The following is a 24626-nucleotide window of genomic DNA, read 5'->3' on the forward strand; positions in this document are numbered from 1 at the left end:
CTGAGTAAGGTGATAGCCCTGATTCCTTGGTATGAATACAACATAATTCATTCATTTTAATAATTCAGCATTTTTTCCTAGGGTTTCTTTTAGCATTTTTTCTTGCTGTGATGAAATAGTATTGCTATGAGCATTATTTTACATGTCTCTTGAACATACAGTTTCTCTAGGGTTTCTAACTAGGAGTGGAATATCTGGTAATAGTGTATACAAATACATGCAGTAATAAACTGTCTTTCTCTTGCTAATCTTTTTGTTAAAGAGCCTCAGCTGAAAACCTAAGGTGGTGGCTAGAAGTAAAGTTTCCCTTCCCTACAAAAGCATAAGATGGACTGGACCGCCATTGCTGACTTTGAAACTGGAAGAAAGCCACCAAAAAAGGCCCCCAGCTGACAGGCAACAAGAAAGCAGGGACCTCATTCCTACCACCACGTGGAGCTCAGTGCTGCCAGTAACCTGAATGTCTCTGGAAATGGATTCTCCCTCAAAACCCCCAAAGGAGGCAGCCCTGCCGACACCCTGACTTTGACACTATAAGACCGGGGTAAGCCACTGACCTACAGAATTGCGAGACGAAGATCCTCTACTCAAGCCACGGGGATGGTGGTTAAGTGTCAGCAGTAAAAACCAACACAGTGGATGAGCTTGGCTTCTGATAGTTCTGTTGATCCAAATGCTTTTAAATAACCTGATCAATGTTATTTTAAATTAATTGTTTTCTCTGGTTGTGTTAGTCTTTAACTGGCAGGAGGAGGCCATGAACTGAGACGTATCACAGCTCAGTTATGGCCAAAACAGGTTTGGTGGAACGTAGACACGTGATCAGTCTTCCAAGCAACGTATTATAGTAACTGTCCCTAGTTCATCTCTGTGTTTCCTAGCTGCTTCGCCCTTGTTGTTTATTCTAGGATGGACAGCTATGGAACAAAATTTGGCCAACCTAAGACTATGGTTTTGGGGTTGAGGGGTGGAGCTCTGCTTCAAGTGCTGTGGGGAAAGAAGGAAGCTGACACACTGAGAAACAATAAAACCAGAGATGAAGAAAGAGCCTAAGGCACTTGGGTCCATAGTTCTAGTTATTCCTCAAGCACTTTTCTTAACTTGATACTGGATGATAAATTGCTTTTTTCTAAGTTAGAAAGAAATGTGTTTCTGTCATTTGCCAATGGCAAGAATCAGTGTTGAATGCTGTATTCATTTCCTGTTGATGCTGTAACAAACTGTTATAAACTTAGTGACCTAAAACACCACAGGCTCTGCTAGTCAGAAGTCTAACGCAAGTCTCTGGGCTAAAACCAAGGTGCCTGCAGGGCTGCATCCCTCTCTCAGGGCTCTGTGGCAGAATCCAGTTCCGTGTCCTTTCCAGCTTCTCCATCCACGTCCCTTGACGGGGCCCCTTTCCTCCATCCTCAAAAGCCAGCAACAGTGAATCTCTCTGTGCTCTCCCTCGATGGTCACATCTCCCTCTGACCTCTCATTTCTATTTTAGTTTGCTTTCTTTTATGAATGAGATTGAGCATCTTGTCATGTGTTTACTGACCTTTTCTGTTTCCTCTTTTGTGAAGTATCCATTTCATGTCAGTTTTTCTACTGGATTGTTTGCCGTTTTCTTACAGATTCTTTCATGGCAATATTTAACCACTAAAGGATTTATCCTTTAGTGGTTAAATTTGTTAAACTATCATCTCCTGGTTTGTGCTTATATTTTTATAATTTGTATGGTGTATTTTAAACTTAAAGTACCTGTATTTTAATGTAGTTGATTTTGTCCATTGTTTACCTTAACTGTTATGCTTTTTATATATTGATTAAGAAATTCTTCTTTGGGAATTCCCTGGTGGTCCAGTGGTTAGGAATCCGTGCTTTCACTGACAAGGGCGTGGGTTCAATCCCTGGTCGGGGAACTAAGATCCTGTGAGCCTTGCAGCATGGCCAAAAAAAAAAATCCTTCCTTTCCCTAAAGTCATACAATATTCTGCTATATTTTCTTGTAAAGCATATAAAATTTTCATTTCTCGTTAAGTGTTTACTATCTCAATAATTGTTTTCTTCTTTTAAATAGGAATGTTTCCCAGCATACTGTATTGGGCTGTCATTTTCCTATTGACCTCTAATACCAATTCTTCTCTATTTCACATTTCATATATGAGTAAGTATGCTTCTGGGCTCTTCTGTACTATTAATCTGTTTGTCTATGCCTGTGTAAACACCACACTGTATTACCAGGGCTTTATGACAAGCTTCAATATCTAGTAGAGCAGAGCTCTGCAACTTGATCTTTTTCTTTAGAAATGTGTTATAAATTTTGGCCTTTTGCTTATTCATATAAATTTTTAAATAAACTTGTCAAGTTCCATAGAAGCATTGCTAGAATTTGGATTAGAATTACATTACATCAATAGGACAAGTGGGGGAGAACTGACAATTTTTTAACTCAAGGTCTATTCGTGATATGAAATATGTCCATTTATTTTGGTCATCGTTAATGACTGTCAATAGCACTTTATAATTTTCAACATAACAGTCTTGCTTATCTTTTGTTAATTATCATTCCTAAGAACATTATATTTTTAGTGCAAAATTAATTACATTTTCTAACTATTGCATTTTAGGTGCATAAAAATGCAATTGACTCTTGTCTAATAATGCTATTGTGTACAACTATAGCAGGTATTGCTCTAACCTCTTTATCAACCTATTAAATCCTCTCAACAACTCTGTGAGGGGGTCCTGTTACCATAATTACACTTTATTTTGGCATTCAAACCACCGCATCAATTTGGTCACAGGGAATTTGAAGTAAGGCAGGGTAGGCAGAGTGACGTACAATGACTGCAGCTCTTTATGGAGAAGAGAACTTGCCGCAGAACAAAATGCTGTTGGTTTCATGGTGCCTGATGAAGAAAAGGAAAGGGTGGTCTGCACAAAATCTTGGCTCAGTTCTGCTGCACAGGGAGTTCCTGACCCCCGCGGTGGTCGCAGCTGCCTCCGTGCCCTCCTCGTTGACCTCTACAAAGCACTTGTGCACGACCTTGGACATGGGCACGGTCTTCTTGGCTGACATTCCAGAAAAGTCGGCCTTGGCTTCCTCAAAAGCATCAGTCATTCCTAAACTTCGAAGAAAAGCCTCCAAGTCATAACTCTCCTCCAGCTTTAATCTGGGAAGAAAAACTTGAACTTTATCCTTAGTCAGCTTTTCTGGATTTGTCCAGGCTCTGAACTTCTCATATGTAAGTGCCCTTTCCACCTGAAATAATGAAGAGTTACATCTTAAAAGCTAGATGACAAGAGCCTGGTACCCACCCATCCCCCCACTCATTAACACCTCCACACACATGCATGACCTGCAGTTAGATGGTGAGATCTAGTCCAAGACAATCTAAGGGATATTTCCTCTTATAAACACACCTGGATTTCCCCTCAAATTCTTGCATTTTCCTTGTTTTATGGACACAAGAGAAGAACGGTTAGAAAACACCTGAGACAAAGATAGGGTTTTATTTTTAACTATCTGTAGCAAATTCATTTCAAGCATTTTTTTAGTTTAGAAAATTCTCATAACCAATTGATTGTATTCATGCGAAACACTTTACCATGAGTTTGAGAACTTGTTCGACAAAAGGGAGACAAAGCATGGCTCAGAACTCTGATGGATGAAAAATGGGGAAATCAGGGATCATCTGAACGGGAAGGAAGATGTGGATTCTGGGGAGGGGAGAGCAGCAATGGGGAATTCCACAGGACGATTGCTTCTGGCATCCTTGTTTGCCCTCTGCCTGCCCTGGAGTTTCAAAACCTACAAGACCCAGAACTCATTCTGTTTATCCACAGGGAAGAAATAAAGGAGGAAGAGGGGGCTTCCACTTGCATCCCCACTTCCCTTCACCACCTGGAGTCCAGGTGAGTTCTCCTCTCCCGTGACAGCTGGGTTTGGATGTCAGCTCTATTCCTAGACGCTCCTAATTTTCTTCTCAAGTCGCCAGAGCTTCTCAAGTGACAGAGCTCATCCTTGACTTATGCCAGGACCTTCCTGATTCCATGGAGAAGCCAGGGAGATCAGGCAGGCCCTAGCCTCACAGTGGTGTGCTGGTGTGCAGGCGGTGGGCTGGAGCTGGCTTGAATCTCCGGTGAGAGTCAATTGTTAAGCCCTCGGGAGCCTAACTTCAGCCATGGTGGGGGTATTTACACCGCAGGAATCACTAAATATCATAATGCTTCCCCTCCACCCCAGAGAGCCAGATAACGAGCATACTATCACTCTTGTGCCTCCCACCCTACAAGTTACTTGCCCCCCATCCTGAACCCCCACTTTCCGTCACGGGAAGATGTCTTCCTCGTGTCTGAGATAAATTCCTCACCTGTACTTTAGACGCTTGCTCCTCAAGTTGGTCTATGACCAACGGCATCTGCATCACTTGGAATCTTGTTAGAAATGCAAAATCTCAGGCCTTAACTCCCCCCAAATAAAAGTCTGCATTTTAACAAGATCCCATTAGGTTAATATGCACATTAATGTTTGAGGAACACGGCCCAGATTCTATCCTTTTCCTGTCCTTTTGTTCAGTAATTATTGGGCTCTCAACTAGACCCTCCCTTCAAAATAAATAATAATGTTCTTATATTTTTGGAAGTCTCTCTTCTAAGCTTCATCAAAATTTGTCAATACCAGCAATTCCACTCCTAGTTGTACCCTCAACAGGAAATGCATACACATGTTCACCCAAAGACATGCAGTGGTGTTCATTTAGCACTCCTTAAAATAATCCTAAATTGGAAATTCCTCAAATGCTATCTGGTGGATGGACTTTTAAAAATGAGCTTAGCCTGGATCCATGGACACTCAGACTCATTGCCAAGGGCTTACCACAGCGAGATCTGTGTTGTCATCAGGCAGTAAAATGAGCATACTCAGCACCCCCTCCACGTAGGGCAGCTCCAGGACCTGGGCGTGCACCTCCTCCACATACCCCATTTTATATTCAGCTTGCTTAAACATCATCTGCACTGTCTTCTTCTCCTAATAAGAATACAACATTAAAATCAAATTACTGAAAAATGAGCGCAGTGCACTAAAAGATATGTCTGATTCGCAGAATCCCTAGGTACATATAATTATTATTTCTATGCACTTATGCTGATTGATGTAAAGTCTTCATTATTACATATTAGTGTTGAGTATAACATTCTGTTGCCCCAGCAGATCAAGTATTATGAGGCAGGAGAGAATCAATTGATGAATATAGAGAGACACAAAACTATATTATTCTCAGAAGAAATTGTGGTTTTTTTTTCTCTTTTGAGAAGATGGGTAGAGAAGCACTCCCAGGGACCTTTTAATTAAAAGATTATTTCTCGGGCTTCCCTGGTGGCGCAGTGGTTGAGAATCTGCCTGCCAATGCAGGGGACACGGGTTCGAACCCTGGTCTGGGAAAATCCCACATGCTGCGGAACAACTAAGCCCGCGCACCACAGCTACTGAGCCTGCGCGTCTGGAGCCTGTGCTCTGCAACAAGAGAAGGCCGCGACAGTGAGAGGCCCGTGAACCGCGATGAAGAGTGGCCCCACTCACCGCAACTAGAGAAAGCCCTCGCACAGAAACGAAGACCCGACACAGCCAAAAATAAATTCATTAAAAATATATATATATATCTAAAAAAATAAAATTATTTCTCCAAGTTAAGGGGAAATTTAACTAATATTCAGGTCTTTAGGCAGAAAGATCTGGTTGGAAAAGGTATATAGGCCAGAGGGAGTTATACTTTTTCCCCCCCCAATTTATTTTATTTTTGGCTGCGTTGGGTCTTCGTTGCTGAGCGCGGGCTTTCTCTGGTTGCGGCGAGCGGGGGCTACTACTCTTTGTTGTGGTGCGCGGGCTTCTCGTTGCGGTGGCTTCTCTTGTTGCGGAGCACGGGCTCTGGGCACGCAGGCTCAGTAGTTGTGGCTCACGGGCTTCGTTGCTCTGCGGCATGTGGGATCTTCCTGGACCAGGGCTCTAACCCATGTCCGCTGCATTGGCAGGCGGATTCTTAACCACTGCGCCACCAGGGAAGCCCCGGGAGTTATACTTCTATTCTGAAAACTTGCTCAATTATATAATTGGCTTTATGGCCTTGCTTTTCTTGAAGGGGGAACCTTGATCAGATGTCTAGGGTCCACCATTTTTAAAGCTTGCATCAAATATATTCTAGATTTATAAATTTTTGTGTAATACACTGTTATCAAGCGGATGGAGGTCAAATTCCAAGCTAACAGTTACTGACCCCAGCCGTTATCATATTCAAAAGTGAATGGAGAAAAGTGTTTTTAAAGTTAGGCATGTAATTCTAGAAATCAAATATACAACATGATGCTATAGTTAATAATACCGTATCAAATACTGGAAATTTGCTAAGAGGGTAGATTTCAGGTGCTGTCATCACAGAAAATATATGGTAACTATGTGAGGGAAAGATATTTTAATTAGCTTGACTGCAGTAATCATTTCACTATGTATATGTTTATCAAATCCTCACTTTGTACACCTTAAATATGTATAATTTTTATTTCTTAAGAAGTTCCAAGAATAAATAAAAACAAAGCTGGCCTGAACATTTGCTAACACTTTTTTTCTTGTATTAGGAATTGTACAGCCATGAATTCTAAGGCAATAAATAGACACAGTTGTCACTGACTGTTGCAAGAAAGTGTCTAAATACAACAGTGACAGTAAAATACAAACATAATTCCAAGGCTTAGAAGACAGTTTCTTTCAATCCAAATAACATGACCAGAGAGAGAAGATCGATTTGACCAAGGATCCAAAAACAAAATGATCTAACAATTATTTTCGTTTTTCTCTTTCCCATTCCAATAAGAGATACATAGGGGGCATGAAATTCCTTCAGAAATAATAAATTAAGAATCAAGACAGTGTGAAATAAATTATGTTTTCCCATTCACTCACAACCTTTCCCAGAGTATTGCTTTAGAAAGTAGCTGTATATCTGCAAAAATATGTCCCTACCTTGTTGGTTTTAAAGGTCATTCCCCTTGTGTGCTTTCTGTCAAATTGCTCATTCCACTTTCCTTTGAAATAGGTTGCATTCACGAGGACCAGCTTAGTCAGAGGACCGATTGCCCCAGCCCCCAGTATCTCTGAAATCTTTCCTGTAAAGAGTATGAGAGCAAGTTATTGCTATTGGGGGAGAATAAACATTCTTTTACAAAAGTTCTCTTGACACTGAAAGCCGAGGCTTGGTGGAGGAAAGGCTGGATCCTGTAGTTCCGGCTGCCTGAGGAACCGGGGTGATGGTGTTTCATTCTGTGCACACGTACAGCGTAGTGTTTGTCCTTAAACAGGAATCTTGAAGCAGGCAGGTCAACGATCATTTTGCCCTCAATTTATAGATGTAGAAATTCAGGTTCAGAGTATTTGCCTGACTTTTTGCCAAGGTCACATAGGCGACCAAGTGGTTGAGCTGAGAAAATAACCCAAGAGTCTCGATTCCAACTGTAAGCTTCTCGACCTTGGCACCATCATTTCTCAGCCACGCCACTACTGGCATTTTAGGCCACATAATTCTTTGTTTGGGGGATGGTCCTATGTGTTTAGGATGTTTAGCCAGTATCACTTCCCCCAACTATGACAACTGAAAATGTCTTCAGTTATGGCCAGATATCCCCTAGAGGTTGATTCTGATTAAGAATCGTTGCTCTGTGCCCACCTTCAAGTCTCATTTAGGTGAGAAGAGGCTTCCAAAGGATGGGGATACAGATCTGTAAATGGGAGAAGGCAGCTTCCTGGAGGGAGGGAATGGGGCAAAAGAATTAGGGGGATGCAATAAAGGGGCCCAAATTGAGTTGTCCAATGAGAGCGGAGACAAGGTGATCCCCAACCCCCCCTCCAGCTCTGCTATTCCGGGAAATCTTGGGTGGTCAACCTGTTGGAAGGAAGGGTGTGAGCAGCCGTGGAGGGGGAAGTGGGTGGTGGAGGGAGGGTGAGGTGTGGAGAAGCTTCTGGCTTCCCTAGGTGACTCAGTGCTGCTAGATCAACTGGAGAGCCAGAGACCACTACACACGTGACGTACAAAAATATCAACGTGAAAGGCTCTTCCCTTCCGATGGTCGTTGGCTGCCTGCGTGATCACGGGTATTGTGGCTGCCTGACGCGCAGTGGATGCGCCATAAGATGGAACGGATGGAATAATGAGTGCCAGGCGGGCACGTGAACAAACGAGTGACGTAACCTCCCCTCCTGCTGACGTCTCTAAATTACGTGCTGAGTACTTGGAGTTCTGAAAAGCACGTCCTTTTTCTCTGCACTCTAATTGAGAACTGGCAGAAATGTTTCTGCTGAGACAGAATGTGTCTGGACAGGGCACCCTGTATGCTCCACAGTAGCTGCACTTCCAGAATCTGGAGCAAATTCAGAAAAGCAAACTTAGCCACAGCCAAGTTCAGAGGGCAGGAGAGGGCTGTGGATGAAACTAGAGCGGCTCACATCACCACCGGGAGGTGACATGAAACGTTGTCCCACCTCAGCTATGATCGAAATGGAATGTCCTCCTGCCCTTAGAGCACGGCAGTGTCCTCGCAGGTAGAAGTTAAATGCGGCAACCAAAGAGGAAGCATTTTTCGGGGATGTTCCACTACCTTCCAGAGGGGAGGGCATCTGAGAGACTAACATTAGGTTTAAGCATTTTTCAGAAATCACCACTTCGTAAGCCCAAGAAAAATATCAGAATTGCATCAATGGCCTGAAAGCCCAGCAAACACACATAAACAGGCCACTGGTTACAGGGTCACAGTGGCCACCCGTGGAGGTCACATCCCAGGTTACAGGGTCACAATGGCCACCCCGTGGAGGTCACATCCCAGGTTACAGGGTCACAGTGGCCACCCGTGGAGGTCACATCCCAGGTTACAGGGTCACAGTGGCCACCCGTGGAGGTCACATCCCAGGTTACAGGGTCACAGTGGTCACCCGTGGCGGTCACATCCCAGGTTAGGGTCACAGTGGCCACCCGTGGAGGTCACATCTGGCAATCTCAGCTCTGTGTCCCTCATAACACCACATCTCCTGAAATGAAAATCTCTCACCTTCAGTCTTCTCCATCACCCAGTCATTTACGTGTTTCCTGCATTCTTCAGTGTCTTTAGAAAAGTTCAGTTCCTCCAGGTCTGCCTGATAGAACTTCTGGCAGGATTCCTTAAAAGCCTACAAATGCAAAATACCTAGTTTGGCCCCATTCCACTTGTCAAAGTTTCCTAAAAGTGTGAAAACATTGCTTTCTAACGTGTTTCTAGCACAAATGCTTGCACAGGGCACCCTGTACTTTAAGACTCATTTATGCAATTAATCAAAATGTATAGACTGCTGGCTTTGTGCCTGGTACAGTGCCAGGTGCTGGACACCAGGGTGAAGACATGACCTTGGACCTGAGGTGGCTCACAGTCTGCTGAGGGAGAAACGTATACACACGATAATTACAATTTTATTTATTTTTTTTTTTGCAGTACGTGGGCCTCTCACTGCTGTGGCCCCTCGCGTTGCGGAGCACAGGCTCCGGATGCGCAGGCTCAGCGGCCATGGCTCACGGGCCCAGGCGCTCCGCGGCATGTGGGATCTTCCCAGACCGGGGCCCGAACCCGTGTCCCCTGCATCGGCAGGCGGACTCCCAACCACTGCGCCACCAGGGAAGCCCCTACCATATGTTTTGAGAATACAGACGGCGGCAGCCATGCACAAAACAGCCCGTGAACATTCCTGTCAAACGCTTAAACTCCATATTGACTTTCTGTTTGATTTTGTCTCCCCTACTAGGTGGTCTAACCCTGTTTTACTCATTTTTGTATCATCAGCACCAACCACAGTGTCTGAAATATCCTTAGGGAATGATTGGGAGGCTCCACAGTAGAACTAGATTATCAACAAATCTTACAGGTCCTCCAGGAGTGGAATCAGTGTGTGTGTGTGTGTGTGTGTGTGTGTGTGTGTGTGTGTGTGTGTGTGTGTGTGTGTGTGTGTGTGTGTGTGTGTGTGTGTGTGTGTAGGGTATTAGGGAAAACAGTGACAAGGGATGAGCCATGGAATATAAGTTGGGATAAAATCGAGAAGGTTGTTATATGCAATACATTAAAACCCAAGGATAACTCACCTCATGAAAACTTGTTTTCTGATATAATGTGCCTGGCAATGGGCTCCCATCCTCCGCCCATCTCCTGTTCTCAAACATTTTAGCTTCTATAGAAGAAAGAAGATGTAGAGAGAAGAAGGACCCAAGCAACCAAGAGAAGTGGAGAATGGTTCCCTGTGTCCCCAGTATTCCCCAATTACAGTATTCAGAGGTCAGTCTGATATTCAAAAATGAATATCAATTGACCAGGAGGTTCCTGGAATCACGAGTGCTCATCCTAGAAAACCTAACTAGCTGAGGGATCCAGAATCATGTCCAATAATACTTAAGCCCAGAGCAGGCGACCTCCACAGGGCAGCACCCAACAGCAGCCAGAACACGATTGTATCTGAGTCTAACAAAATAACCCTTGGAACTGCTGGCCAATAAGATGGCCGGACTTGTCCTGATCATTCATTAATCTTAAGATAGCATCACTCTGCATATTATGTGGCATAATTTTTTGGACTTCACTTATTGAACAATGGCAGGCTTTTACTGGACTAGGGAACTTTGGAATTGTATGTTGCAGTAAATAGGAACTACCCAGGTTCAAAACCTTATTTTTTATGAACAGATTTTAATTTTAGAAAGATTATTCTGTCAGTAGTGTGAAAAGACTAGGCTGAATTTGGAGAGATCCATTAGGAAACAATTAAAGTAACAGTGTAGAAGATGTGAGAGTCTGGACCCAGGCAATGGCGGTGGTGATTCAGAAGACGGGACAAATTTAAGAGACTTTGCGAGGCCAGCTCCACAGAAACAGCCCAACAATCAGAGATGAGATCAGGGGATGGCGAGAGTGATGTGGTCACTGAGAAGGGGATCAAGGGGGAGAGGCAGGTCTGGGTGCAGGAAGATGGACAAATTGAAATTGATATCTGGGAAGATGTATCAGAGACAATACTTTTTCAAAGGACAGAATTCAGAAGGAATCATAAAATTCAAAATTACAAAATATAATTCTAAGCACTTTTTTTTTTTTTGCGGTACGCGGGCCTCTCGCCGTTGTGGCCTCTCCCGTTGCGGAGCAACAGGCTCCGGACGCGCAGGCTCAGCGGCCATGGCTCACGGGAGCAGCCGCTCCGCGGCACGTGGGATCTTCCCGGACCGGGACACGAACCCGCGTCCCCTGCATCAGCAAGCGGACTCTCAACCACTGCGCCACCAGGGAAGCCCAAAGCACATTTTTAAGGCAGCAGAGCTACACTTTATCTCTGCTCTTCTGTAGTTTCTGTGTTATTTTCAATTTCTTTTTCATCAGTGTGCGAGCAATACTTACTGGCAGGAAATCACATGTCTTTTCCCCAAAGAGTCTGTTGGCAGTTCTGAGCAAGTACTGAGGGCCAGATTTGTTCAATTCCATGAGAAGTGACTGGAATCCTTGGTGAATATCTCCACCTTTGTTCAAACAAAGTGCCTGGTAATAGAAGACGAGAACGGCAACTTTTGGCATGCCATTTCTCCCCCAAAGAGCTACTTCCAAACAAAGTTCTACACTGAAAATCACCGCGAATCCTATTTTAAAATGAGTTTTGTTTAACCGTCTAGCACAGGGTTCCTCAACCTGGCAGTATAGACTTTTGGGGCCACATACTGCGTTGGGAGGCTAGCCTGCACATCCTAGGATATTTAGCTGCATTTTTGGCCTCTGCTCACTAGATGTCAGTAGCACCTCTTGGTTATGACCACCAACTCTGTCCAGACTTTGTCAACTGTTCCAGGGAGGAAAAATCGCCCCCAGGTGGAAAGCCCTGCTCTAGCAGATTTATCTATGCCAGGAAGACAGCCCGTAATAACTCAGGAGGGAGACAGAACAGAACAAACAGGTAGCGGGAATGACCCACAGAAGACAAGATGAGCAGAAATGTTTCATTAGCAATTCCACAGAAGTCCTCCAGACCAGACTGTGACTTAAATGTCAGGTCAGAGTGAGAATCAAGGCTGTTCCCTTATCTCCCAACAACCCCAGTCCAAAGCCTCATTCCTCCAGGGAGCTGGAAGAAAGAGCCACCAGGGATTCAACTGTGGCCGTGGACACGCTTCTGGGGGGTGTCTGCGCACCCCGCTATTAGTGGGAACATGTGTATATGACAGTTTTCTGGGATACATTCACCAGACAGTCAAAGAAACTAAGACATAAATAGGGGAAGGTCCACTTTCCTAAAGTAATATCCACTACTTCATTGGTAGCTAAGTGCACATATAACCCATTTCAGATCAATCAGATAATATATTCCCTCTAAAAAACTCCAGAAGATGTAAGTCCTCATTTGTGTTGCATTCGTCTTCCACTTATGCATAATTGTACACTAGAAACAACCGATTTAACAAAAAGGTTCATTTACACAGTTGCATTTCAATTTGAAATACAATGTTAGCAAAAGTTTAAAACAGAACAAAGTGGAAATTCTTGGCCTTTTTGTGGAACAGAATTTTAGTTCACCTTTCTTATCAAAGATGCAGAAAATAACATAGTGACTTGATTTCTCCCATGAAAACTAGCAGGAGATTCCGTCTTACACAATTCACCTTTCCACCCATGTCCGCTTTCTCTCCCTCACCACGGTGCCCCTCCCACCTCCCAGCCTCACTGGCTTCCATCAGCTGGAGTGAAGGATGAACAGACCAGCTCTATGAAAGCACAGAGGAAGCCCGCCCTTGGTCTTCCTTTGTGGTGGGCACGCATACCTGGGACATCTGCGCCGCAGTGTTTCCTTTGGCCCCCATTAAGACCATGGTCAGGGCAGAGGAGAGGCTCAGGGGAGAGAAGAACACGTTTCGCAGGTTGTCCTTTTCACCCAGCAGTTTTAATAAGTTGATGGCAAAAGTGCCATTTGCTTCACAGAGATCATCCATCAGTGAAGGTCTGTACCCAAAGCACAACACAGAAGCACGTTAGCCATGCCCTCCACTAGCCACTGCGCACTAGTCACTAGTCACACCTCCACCCCTGTCTGTGGACACTGGGTATGGGCAGCAGAATAACTGCATCCCCAGACATCCATGTTGAACCTCCAAAACCTGTGGCGATGTTATCTTACATGGCAATAAGGACTGGGCGGATGTGACTGGACTAAGGATCTTGAGATGGAGTCACCTGGATCATCAGGTGGGTTCAGTGTAATCACAGGCTTCTTAAAGAGGAAGGCAAGAGAGTCAGAGCCAGAGAAGGAGAAGTGAGGATGGACGCAAAGGTCAGGACGGTGTGGAGACACAGAACGCAGGCAGCCTCTGGGAGCTGCAAAAGGCAAGGGAACGGACCCTGCCCTACAGCCTCCAGACTTAAAATGTAGCTCTGCCAATATCTTACGGACTTCTGACCTCCAGAACTGTAAGATAAATCCCCCTATGACTAATAGTTCTTCAGTTTGCTGTCTCTGGCATAATTTATAAGCAATGTTCTATGAATTATAATATACTATAAATAAAAATGACATTTTTGTCACGATGTCACATGAAAACAGCCGGATGGATTTCAACAGATTTTGGAGGGTTTTTCTGGGATGGTCTGCCCTAAAATGTGGGCTCCTGGGAAGACACGAAATTTACTTTAAATCAGAAGGACTCGAAAACAATACACCATTTTCCACCGGAGCTGTTGAAACTGGGCTGGGAGCTGTGAAGGGAGCCCCTGGGCACGGAGGTAGAACATGAAGCCCAAATCTCCAGTCATCACACGCACACTTTGAATCAGGCACTAATTCTGGATCCAGGCTTCACTTTCCCCCCCAGCTTGACTAAACTTTAGACAAGCTTCTTCCTGCCTCTGGTGCCTGACCTCTCTTTCCTTAGAGCACTTACTTTAGGCAATTTGTCAATCATAAGTTCTTCCTCTGCTCCTTTGAGAGGTAAACATTTTGAAAAGCCTCTTTCCTATTTTACAGCCCAAGACAATCCTTCTCAAGTCCCTAGCAGCCATCCCTTTAAAATGTAATTCGCCGGGCGCGGTGGCGCGTGCCTGTAGTCCCAGCTACTCGGGAGGCTGAGGCAGGAGGATCGCTTGAGCCCAGGAGTTCTGGGCTGTAGTGCGCTATGCCGATCGGGTGTCCGCACTAAGTTCGGCATCAATATGGTGACCTCCCGGGAGCGGGGGACCACCAGGTTGCCTAAGGAGGGGTGAACCGGCCCAGGTCGGAAACGGAGCAGGTCAAAACTCCCGTGCTGATCAGTAGTGGGATCGCGCCTGTGAATAGCCACTGCACTCCAGCCTGGGCAACATAGCGAGACCCCGTCTCTTAAAAAAAAAAAAAAAAAAAAAAAAAAAAAAAAAAATGTCATTGTCAAGGAAGATTGTCTCCGTGGGATGGCGGGAGCACAATCGCAGCAGGCACCTTGCTGCAAGTTGTGAAAGGCTTTTGCAGCGTATTAATTTTTATACTTTTAGAAAAATTTTATAAATGCTGCATTTATTTCTATTAAACCTTCTAGAAACCTGGGCTGCTAGTCAGTAAATTACTAAAGTTCATCAGCTCATCTTGTTTTCCCTGAATCTCTCTGCTGTTACAGTTGAAGACATTTTGGAACATAAAAGGACAAATCGTCACCCATAATCCCATGATGCTATAAGCTATTTTTTCTATTATGCTATCTTTTTTTCAATTGGTGTGTATATTTGTAACTCAAAAATTGTAAAGCTACACAAGATAAATATGTTCCAATTTGGAAAATTAGCAAAGAAAAGTACTGGAAACTCCACCTAGAGATAAGGGTCATCATGCATGCGCTCATTTTTATGAACAGATGGGCCATTCCCTGGTCCTTCTTCTTTCAGTTCCCCAGTGGACTAGAAGGGCCTCCTGCAGCAGTCTTGAAAGTATATTTCATTTCGACTTGGAGGGGGTGGGTCTTCTGGGCCTCAAGGGCAGGAGGGGAAAGTGGGTGGGGAACACAACTGTTTTAACCGGAGCCTCTTCACTGTTGAATGGTTCCTTTGAAGCTTCCTTCTAAGATATTTTTTTCAAGAGGAGATGTCTCTGGTTTAAAAGAAAAAAAAGGGTGGTGGGGAAAAAAAAAAAAAAAAGAAACGGTGTGAAGTTCACACTCTAAATATAAAACAACAGCCCAAACCAGTGCACATTCTTTAAAGTTTGAAAAAAATGTATTAAAACGTCAACCAGGGGCTCCCCTGGTGGCGCAGTGGTTGGGACTCCGCCTGCCGATGCAGGGGACGCGGGTGTGTGCCCTGGTCCGGGAGGATCCCACACGCCGCGGAGCGCCTGGGCCCGTGAGCCATGGCCGCTGAGCCTGCGCGTCCGGAGCCTGTGCTCCGCAGTGGGAGAGGCCGCAGCGGTAAGAGGCCCGCGTACCAGAAAAAAAAAGTCAACCAAGAAAATACAACAATGGCACAATTTGAAAACACTGCTCTATACTTAACAGGTCATTAAGTAGAGGACACAGTGTTAAGTTCCTCACTGCCCTCACTTCAGTAAGTCCCTCCAGAGCCGTCAGCTGCAGGGCTTGAACCCGAGGGCTGCAAGGCTGATGTGTCTGCAGTGGGCAAGTCCCACCGCAGAGCAAGCCTCAGCCTGCCTCCAGGGCACTTCTCACCCCACATTTCCTCACCTTACACTTGAGGATGTTTCGGAAAATAAAAACCTAGGAGCCAGGAGGGATATTCAAACTTGATAGCACTGCGCCTACCAGAAGGTGGCACCAAAGAGACTCAAAGAAGGAAAGAATTAGGTAAACTGGAGATGAAAGACAGGAATAAATTTGGATTTGATCTTACATGAGCATAAGAGTTTTGACCTGTGGACTGAAATAAAAAATGCACAACGTGAGATTAAGTCGTGAGCTAAGTTTTATTCGGGGGTCTTACTGAGGACTGTAGGCTGGGAGCCAGCCTCTCAGAGAGCTCTGAGGAGGTAGGGGGAGAAGCATGATTTTAGGGAATGCACGCAGTCAGACAGACATATCAGTAAAGGGTTACTGCTAGTCACGAGGACCAGATATCTCAGTTAGTGATTTTAGTGCTTTCCTACGTAGGAGAAGTGCAAGAATCTGGGTTCATTAAAATTTTTTCCTGCGATACCTCTCTCTAAGGAGGCTGTTTTCCCAAAGCACAGACTGCCTCATCCTGTTTTTCATCCTGGATTCCTTTCAGCGTGCACTGTAGGTCAGTGACTGCAATGGTTAATGACTTGATCCTTGTAGAACTGGATGGCGGGCAACGTTCTTTGTTTTACAGGAACCAAGGTGAAGCAGACATAAGCTTGGGCTGATGAGTGTGAGTGTGTGTGTGTGTGTGTGTGTGTGTGTGTGTAGTTGTCCAATCTGAAAAGGCAAAGGAATGAACTGGAATATCGCATCAATTTCCTCTTTACATTGTAACTGCTCTTAATTGTAAATGTCTATTTCTGGTTTCTTCCATATTGCCTCTTTCTTCATCTCATTTCCTCACCTCCATTCCTTTTCAACATCCAGGTGCTGGTCAGCAGCAGAGTACTTCCCATCAGCATCTCACCCCCAGCACTGACACACCGTCGCACACACACACCAGTGCACCTCTCAGATGTGCCCCAGCTCACACCAGTGAAAAGATTTTATTTCCAGCTAGTAAAATGGATTGGCATTAAACTCGTTTTCCTTTTACAGGTGAACAAACAAGGTCAGAACAATTAAATACTGTCCTCAGGTCTCAGAAAAAACTGACAGATTCAGCCACAAAAGCAAGCCTTCTGCTTCCAAGTAGTTGTCCCTCGGTATCCATGGGGGATGGGTTTCAGGACCCCCGTGGATACCAACATCCAAGGATGCTCAAGTCCCTTATATAAAATGGCATAGTATTTGCTCATAACCTACACACATCCTCTTGTATACCTTAAATCAGCTCTAGATTACTTACAATCCCTAATACAATGTAAATGCTACGTAAATAGTTGCCAGAGGGCGCAAATTCAAGTTTTCCTTTTTGGAACTTTCTAGAATTTTTTTCAAATACTTTCCATCTGCTTTTGGTTGATGTGCAAGTGCAGAACCAGTGATAGAGGGAAGGGCTGACTGTGCTCAGCATCATTCTCTCCTGGGGGCCTTGAATGCCTGTCATCTCCCTGCTCCACTCCCCCATCCCATACTCACATCCCAAAGTGAATCTGTTCAAAGAGCACTTATGTCCAATTGTCCTTATATGATTTTGAAGAAAAAAAATAAAAAACAAATGCCATAATTCCTGACTGGGAGCTCCCACCCTTGGGGAGATACACATGCATGAATGCATGGTTTCAAGCTGGCTGTGCACTCCGTACCAAGAAAACCGACAAAGTGCTAAGGAAGCCCACAGTAAAGCAGAATGAATTCTCTTTAGGAGTTCAGGAGAAGGGAAACAGGACTGGGCAGGAGCTCCTGAAGGTGGTGAAAGAGGGAGGTGAATGTTAGGGCTGTGGCTACGGGATAGGCAGGTACAAAGAATGTAGAGGAAGGCCATGGTTTGTGCGGGGACCCAGGGCCCTGGGTGGGTGTGTCTCCTGTGAGAGAACTGATGCGTGAGGCAGGAGGGACCCCTCACGCCAGGTTTAAAGGTTTGGACTTGAGCTATGGTCTGGAAAGCCAGGAACGGTTTTCAAACAAATGCTATACCTAAGTTTTAGAAAAATATTGCATCTCACCATTTGGTGGGTAAAAAGGCTGTGGACCCTGCCGGTAGACCACTGCCATAGACCAGGGACTGCCTAATACAGAGGAAATTTCTGCACTAAAGACTAGAAGATGGAACTGTCAGGCTGGGTGACTGGGAGGGAGGGGAAGGGAGGGAGGGAAGGAGGGAAGGGAGAGGGAGGGAGGGAGGGAAGGGAGAGGGAGGGAGGGAGGGAAGGGAGAGGGAGGGAGGGAGGGAGGGAGGGAGGGGAGGGGGAGGGAGGGGAGGGGGAGGGAGGGAGAAGAAGAAAAAGAAGAATGAGAAGTTGGAGGAAGTGGAGGAGAACAAGAGGAGAGGAGGGGAGGGGAGGTACGCGCAATAAGCTGGATCGCAGAGGGGACAGGGACTTGTGCTGTAGGTGGCATTGACCCAGCACCTCTGCGAACCTGCCCAAGGCTCCATGCAAACTCCGGGCGAGGAGGCAGTGGGCGCCACAGTCTTCCTGCTGACCCTGCGGTCCTCCCACTCACTCTCTCCAAAGCTCCCGCCCATCCATGTCCGGGAACCGCCGCCCAGGCTCGGGTTCCCGGCCACGCCCTCACTGCCAGCAAATCGCAGCGCAGCGGCGGCGGCAGGCCGCTTGGCCCTTCCACTCCGGAGGCCACCCTCTGACCAAGGGCGGGTCTGCGCACCGCGCACCTGCGCTCGGGTCGCGGAGCCCGGTCCTTGGAGACTCACTTTCGAGCCCCAGACCAAGCGGGCCGGGGGCCCAGGGTACGGCAGGGGCCAGGGCGACCCCAGCCCCGCAGCTCTCCTGCCCGGATACCTCCTGCCGTCGTTCCCATAGTCCTCTCCTCCTCCTTTCCCAACCCCTGCGTCTGCCTCTGGCCTCCCTTCCTCGCCTCCTCGCCCCCTTCCTCCCTTCCTCTCTCCGCAGGAACTCTAGGCTAGAGGCGGCCGCCGTGGGAACCTGAGGGCTCGGGAGCCCTCCCAGCCCTGGTACCTGGGAGATTCCAGCTGTTGCTGTGGCCGCTGCTATTCCAGGTTGGTGGATGCTTCACGTCCGCTTTGCTTTCGGGCCGGCTTCCGGCGGTGACTCAGAGCACCGGCAGATGGCGCTGCCCTGTGCAATCTCTGACTCCGCACTCCCAGGCTGGACTTCCGGGCGGAGGCTGAGGCTCGCGCGCACCCTCCTGCCGCGGCCTGAGAGCAGACGGCGTGGCGGGGGAGGCAAGTAACCCGTCCCCTGAGGGTGTTTGGGGAAGACTTAGCCAATTGGGGCATTGGTTTGTTTTCCTGGGTTAGTACGCGTGTATGCAAGAGCAGCTTCAGAATCGGAACTCCACTTTGAAAATTAACTAAAAGCAAAACCAGAGGTTAAAGCTTCCTAAAGCCAGTGGTTTCCAAACTGTTTTGGTAGGACGTCCCATCAAAACAATTTTTAAGCATGCGTCTCCACTATCGAATTTACATGTGCTTTATGCTAAATACTAATATATTATGCACGCTATAAAACACGTAAACAAAAAATTTTAAGATAAGAAAAACACTTTTATTAGAAGTACATTTTTGTGCTTACCAAAATTATTTTAAAATTTAATGAGATCAATGTAATTGAATATGTGTTTGCCTGTTTTAATCTTAGTTTAAAGCTTTGAAATACAGTAATTTGAAGACCTGGTTTAAGTTCAGTTTATTTCTAAACTTGGATTGATAGCTATCATAAGAAAAGGCTTCTCAGGAAATGGGTTGATTTAAAAACGGAATAAAGCCATCATTAGTTGTACTTACTAAACACTGACATTTGATTTTCATCCACATACTAATTATGCAAAGATTTCTGGTTAAAATCTAACTGGTAAAAATCTCTTTATCCTCTTGAAAATCATTTGTTCTTGCAAACCAAAATTTTTAAACTATCATATTTTAAATATTTTTGACAGTTTGAAGCCCACCAAATCTTTTCTCTTTCTAAGATTTTAATGAAGTTTAGAAAATTATGTTTCCAAGTTTTTAAGTGCCCAAATATGAAATTGTTAATATCTTTTTAGCAATAAAATCATATAATGGAAAATATCCATATAGATGATCTCAAAATAATCAGTCTACACTCTTTCAAAAGCAGTTGATTTCTCATTCATAGGTAAGATGTACCTTTACCTAAAGGCAATCGACTATTTATTTTAAAGAATACTTGCTAGATTTTCTACTACTAATTAGCCACTTAGGATCACAGAAAAGTTCACTACATTTGGAGCACCAGTCTTTAAAAAAAATACGTAAGTAATTAACCTCTTTTTTAAAGTACTTTGGTATGAAATAATAAGCAAGCCTCATTGTTTTTCAAAAGCTATCGATGGTTGCTACACTGCTTATTAAAAAATATTGTAAAAGTTCTACTTTTTAATGTTCTAGGTTGTTGTTTTTAATCACAGTAATACCATCTGGTAGCGTGCATCCTTTGCAATACCTTGCCCAGGGCAGACACATGAGGACGCAACTCTCAAGCCTCTGCATTGTGAAACAGTGGGTCTAGTGCCTGTGCACAGGCTCAAAGAGCCAAGCTGAAGTTCAAATCCAAGTAACTATTCCTGACCCAAAAGTCTGTGCAGTTCAGCTTCTAGAGGGGAACTGAGAAGGCTAATTAGGAGTCAGAGATAAATGGAGACCCTCCAGTCTAGAGCATCACAGAACAATTCTGACGAGTATCCTTGCCATCTCAGGTTTACACTAGGTCAGAGAGTTCCTACTCTGGAAAAGCTTAAAGGAACCACAACCCTGACACATCATTAACTAAACATGAATGGGATAAAGATCATATAGGGATTAGTTCTCCTGGTCTCTGACAGATAGTGGCAAAGGGACTATCTTTCCTCTTTACTCCCAGTAATAGAGGGGTGGCCCGTGGTCCCCTTCACTGGGCCTACCATATCTCTACCCCTTCTGTTTCAAGGAAAGTAGACTTCTTTCTTCTCTAGGACATGGTTCCATTAATCATCTCCTGTAACTTTATCTCTTTTACTTCTTTGGAGTCTTCTTATCTCATAAATATACTCACAACGCCCCACAACTTCCTTACTTCTATACTCTGTAGCTACTGCCCTGCTTTTCCATCCTTCCATTCACAGTCAAGTTTTTTTTGATAGTTTTGTTTTTCCTGGCAACAAAGGAGATTAACAGACCGTGATTATTATTTTTTTTACATCTTTATTGGAGTATAATTGCTTTACAATGGTGTGTTAGTTTCTGCTTTATAACAAAGTGAATCAGTTATACATACACATATGTTCCCATATCTCTTCCCTCTTGCATCTCCCTCCCTCCTACCCTCCCTATCCTACCCCTCCAGGCGGTCACAAAGCACCGAGCTGATCTCCCTGTGCTATGCGGCTGCTTCCCACTAGCTATCTACCTTACGTTTGGTAGTGTATATATGTCCATGCCTCTCTCTCGCTTTGTCACAGCTTGCCCTTCCCCCTCCCCACATCCTCAAGTCCATTCTCTAGTAGGTCTGTGTCTTTATTCCTGTCTTACCCCTAGGTTCTTCATGACATTTTTTTTCTTCAATTCCATATATATGTGTTAGCATACGGTATTTGTCTTTCTCTTTCTGACTTACTTCACTCTGTATGACAGACTCTAGGTCTACCCACCTCATTACAAATAGCTCAATTTCGTTTCTTTTTATGGCTGAGTAATATTCCATTGTATATATGTGTCACATCTTTATCCATTCATCTGATGATGGACATTTAGGTTGTTTCCATCTCCTGGCTATTGTAAATAGAGCTGCAATGAACATTTTGGTACGTGACACTTTTTGAATTATGGTTTTCTCAGGGTATATGCCCAGTAGTGGGATTGCTGGGTCATATGGTAGTTCTATTTGTAGTTTTTTAAAGAACCTCCATACTGTTCTCCAACAGCGGCTGTATCAATTTACATTCCCACCAACAGTGCAAGAGGGTTCCCTTTTCTCCACACCGTCTCCAGCATTTATTGTTTCTAGATTTTTTGATGATGGCCATTCTGACTGGTGTGAGATGATATCTCATTGTAGTTTTGACTTGCATTTCTCTAATGATTAATGATGTTGAGCATTCTTTCATGTGTTTTTTGGCAGTCTGTATATCTTCTTTGGAGAAATGTCTATTTAGGTCTTCTGCCCATTTCTGGATTGGGTTGTTTGTTTTTTTGTTATTTAGCTGCATAAGCTGCTTGTAAATTTTGGAGATTAATCCTTTGTCAGTTGCTTCATTTGCAAATATTTTCTCCTATTCTGAGGGTTGTCTTTTGGTCCTGTTTATGGTTTCCTTTGCTGTGCAAAAGCACTGAAGTTTCATTAGGTCCCATTTGTTTATTTTTGCTTTTATTTCCATTTCTCTAGGAGGTGGGTCAAAAAGGATCTTGCTGTGATTTATGTCACAGAGTGTTCTGCCTATGTTTTCCTCTAAGAGTTTGATAGTTTCTGGCCTTACATTTAGGTCTTTAATCCATTTTGAGCCTATTTTTGTGTATGGTGTTAGGGAGTGATCTAATCTCATACTTTTACATGTACCTGTCCAGTTTTCCCAGCACCACTTATTGAAGAGGCTGTCCTTTCTCCGCTGTACATTCCTGCCTCCTTTATCAAAGATAAGGTGACCATATGTGTGTGGGTTTATCTCTGGGCTTTCTATCCTGTTCCATTGATCTATATTTCTGTTTTTGTGCCAGTACCATACTGTCTTGATTACTGTAGCTTTGTAGTATAGTCTGAAGTCAGGGAGCCTGATTCTTCCAGCTCCGTTTTTTCATTCTCAATATTGCTTTGGCTATTCGGGGTCTTTTGTGTTTCCATACAAATTGTGAAATTTTTTGTTCTAGTTCTGTGAAAAATGCCAGTGGTAGTTTGATAGGGATTGCGTTGAATCTGTAGATTGCCTTGGGTAGTAGAGTCATTTTCACAATGTTGATTCTTCCAATCCAAGAACATGGTATATTTCTCCATTTATTTGTATCATCTTTAATTTCTTTCATCAGTGTCTTATAATTTTCTGCATACAGGTCTTTTGTCTCCTTAGGTAGGTTTATTCCGAGATATTTTATTCTTTTTGTTGCAATGGTAAATGGGAGTGTTTCCTTCATTTCACTTTCAGATTTTTCATCATTAGTGTATAGGAATGCCAGAGATTTTTGTGCATTAATTTTGTATCCTGCTACTTTACCAGATTCATTGATTAGCTCTAGTAGTTTTCTGGTAGCATCTTTAGGATTGTCTATGTATAGTATCATGTCATCTGCAAACAGTGACAGCTTTACTTCTTCTTTTCCGATTTGAATTCCTTTTATTTCCTTTTCTTCTCTGATTGCTGTGGCTAAAACTTCCAAAACTATGTTGAATAAGAGTGGTGAGAGTGGGCAACCTTGTCTTGTTCCTGATCTTAGTGGAAATGCTTTCAGTTTTTCACCATTGAGGACGATGTTAGCTGTGGGTTTGTCATATATGGCCTTTATTATGTTGACGAAAGTTCCCTCTATGCCTACTTTCTTCAAGGTTTTTATCATAAATGGGTGTTGAATTTTGTCAAAAGCTTTCTCTGCATCTATTGAGATGATCATATGGTTTTTCTCCTTCAATTTGTTAATATGGTGGATCACGTTGATTGATTTGCGTATATTGAAGAATCCTTGCATTCCTGGAATAAACCCCACTTGATCATGGTGTATGATCCGTTTAATGTGCTGTTGGATTCTGTTTGCTAGTATTTTGTTGAGGATTTTTGCATCTATGTTCATCAGTGATATTGGCCTGTAGTTTTCTTTCTTTGTGACATCCTTGTCTGGTTTTGGTATCAGGGTGATGGTGGCCTCGTAGAATGAGTTTGGGAGTGTTCCTCCCTCTGCTACATTTTGGAAGAGTTTGAGAAGGATAGGTGTTAGCTCTTCTCTAAATGTTTGATAGAATTCTCCCATGAAGCCATCTGGTCCTGGGCTTTTGTTTGTTGGAAGAGTTTTAATCACAGTTTCAATTTCAGTGCTTGTGATTGGTCTGTTCATATTTTCTATTTCTTCCTGATTCAGTCTTGGCAGGTTGTGCATATCTAAGAATTTGTCCATTTCTTCCAGGTTGTCCATTTTATTGGCATAGAGTTGCTTGTAGTAATCTTTCATAATCTTTTTTTATTTCTGCAGTGTCAGTTGTTACTTCTCCTTTTTCATTTCTAATTCTATTGATTTGAGTCTTCTCCCTTTTTTTCTTGATGAGCTGGCTAATGGTTTATCAGTTTTGTTTATCTCTCAAAGAACCAGCTTTTAGTCTTATTGATCTTTGCTATCGTTTCCTTCATTTCTTTTTCATTTATTTCTGATCTGATTTTTATGATTTCTTTCCTTCTGCTAACTTTGGGGTTTTTTGGTTCTTCCTCTAATTGCTTTAGGTGCAAGGTTAGGTTGTTTATTCCAGATGTTTCCTGTTTGTTAAGGTAGGATTGTATTGCTCTAAACTTCCCTCTTAGAACTGCTTTTGCTGCATCCCATAGATTTTGGGTCGTTGTGTCTCCATTGTCATTTGTTTCTAGGTATATTTTGATTTCCTCTTTGATTTTTTCAGTGATCACTTCGTTATTAAGTAGTGTGTTGTTTAGCCTCCATGTGTTTGTAGTTTTTACAGATTTCTTCCTGTAATTGATATCTAGTCTCATAGCGTTTTGGTCGGAAAAGATACTTGATACAATTTCAATTTTCTTAAATTTACCAAGGCTTGATTTGTGACCCAAGATATGATCTATCCTGGAGAATGTTCCATGAGCACTTGAGAAGAATGTGTATTCTGTTGTTTTTGGATGGAATGTCCTATAAATATCAATTAAGTCCATCTTATTTAATGTATCATTTAAAGCTTGTGTTTCCTTATT

The 24626-nt window shown here is 43.8% G+C and overlaps 1 protein-coding gene across 2 annotated transcripts; it reads right to left on the reverse strand.

Annotated features, from left to right (window-relative positions):
• Positions 1-2733: 2733 nt before the first annotated feature.
• On the reverse strand, positions 2734-18888 carry LOC132532329 (serpin B8). Of its 2 annotated transcripts, XM_060170730.1 has the most exons (7): positions 18734-18888; positions 12846-13023; positions 11437-11574; positions 9079-9196; positions 7004-7146; positions 4865-5017; positions 2734-3247 (listed from the first exon to the last, which is right to left on the reverse strand). In XM_060170730.1, the coding sequence occupies exons 2-7, from the start codon at positions 13011-13013 to the stop codon at positions 2843-2845; spliced, it is 1125 nt and encodes a 374-aa protein (XP_060026713.1). In that variant the 5' UTR covers positions 13014-13023; positions 18734-18888; the 3' UTR covers positions 2734-2842. The 2 variants fall into 2 exon arrangements, with proteins under 2 accessions (XP_060026713.1, XP_060026714.1); XM_060170731.1 differs by lacking the exon at positions 12846-13023 and having other exon boundaries at positions 18734-18845.
• Between the last annotated feature and the right edge of the window lie 5738 nt (positions 18889-24626).

This window comes from Lagenorhynchus albirostris, chromosome 14 (genome assembly GCF_949774975.1).
Source record: "Lagenorhynchus albirostris chromosome 14, mLagAlb1.1, whole genome shotgun sequence".
Taxonomy (NCBI): Eukaryota; Metazoa; Chordata; class Mammalia; order Artiodactyla; family Delphinidae; genus Lagenorhynchus; species Lagenorhynchus albirostris.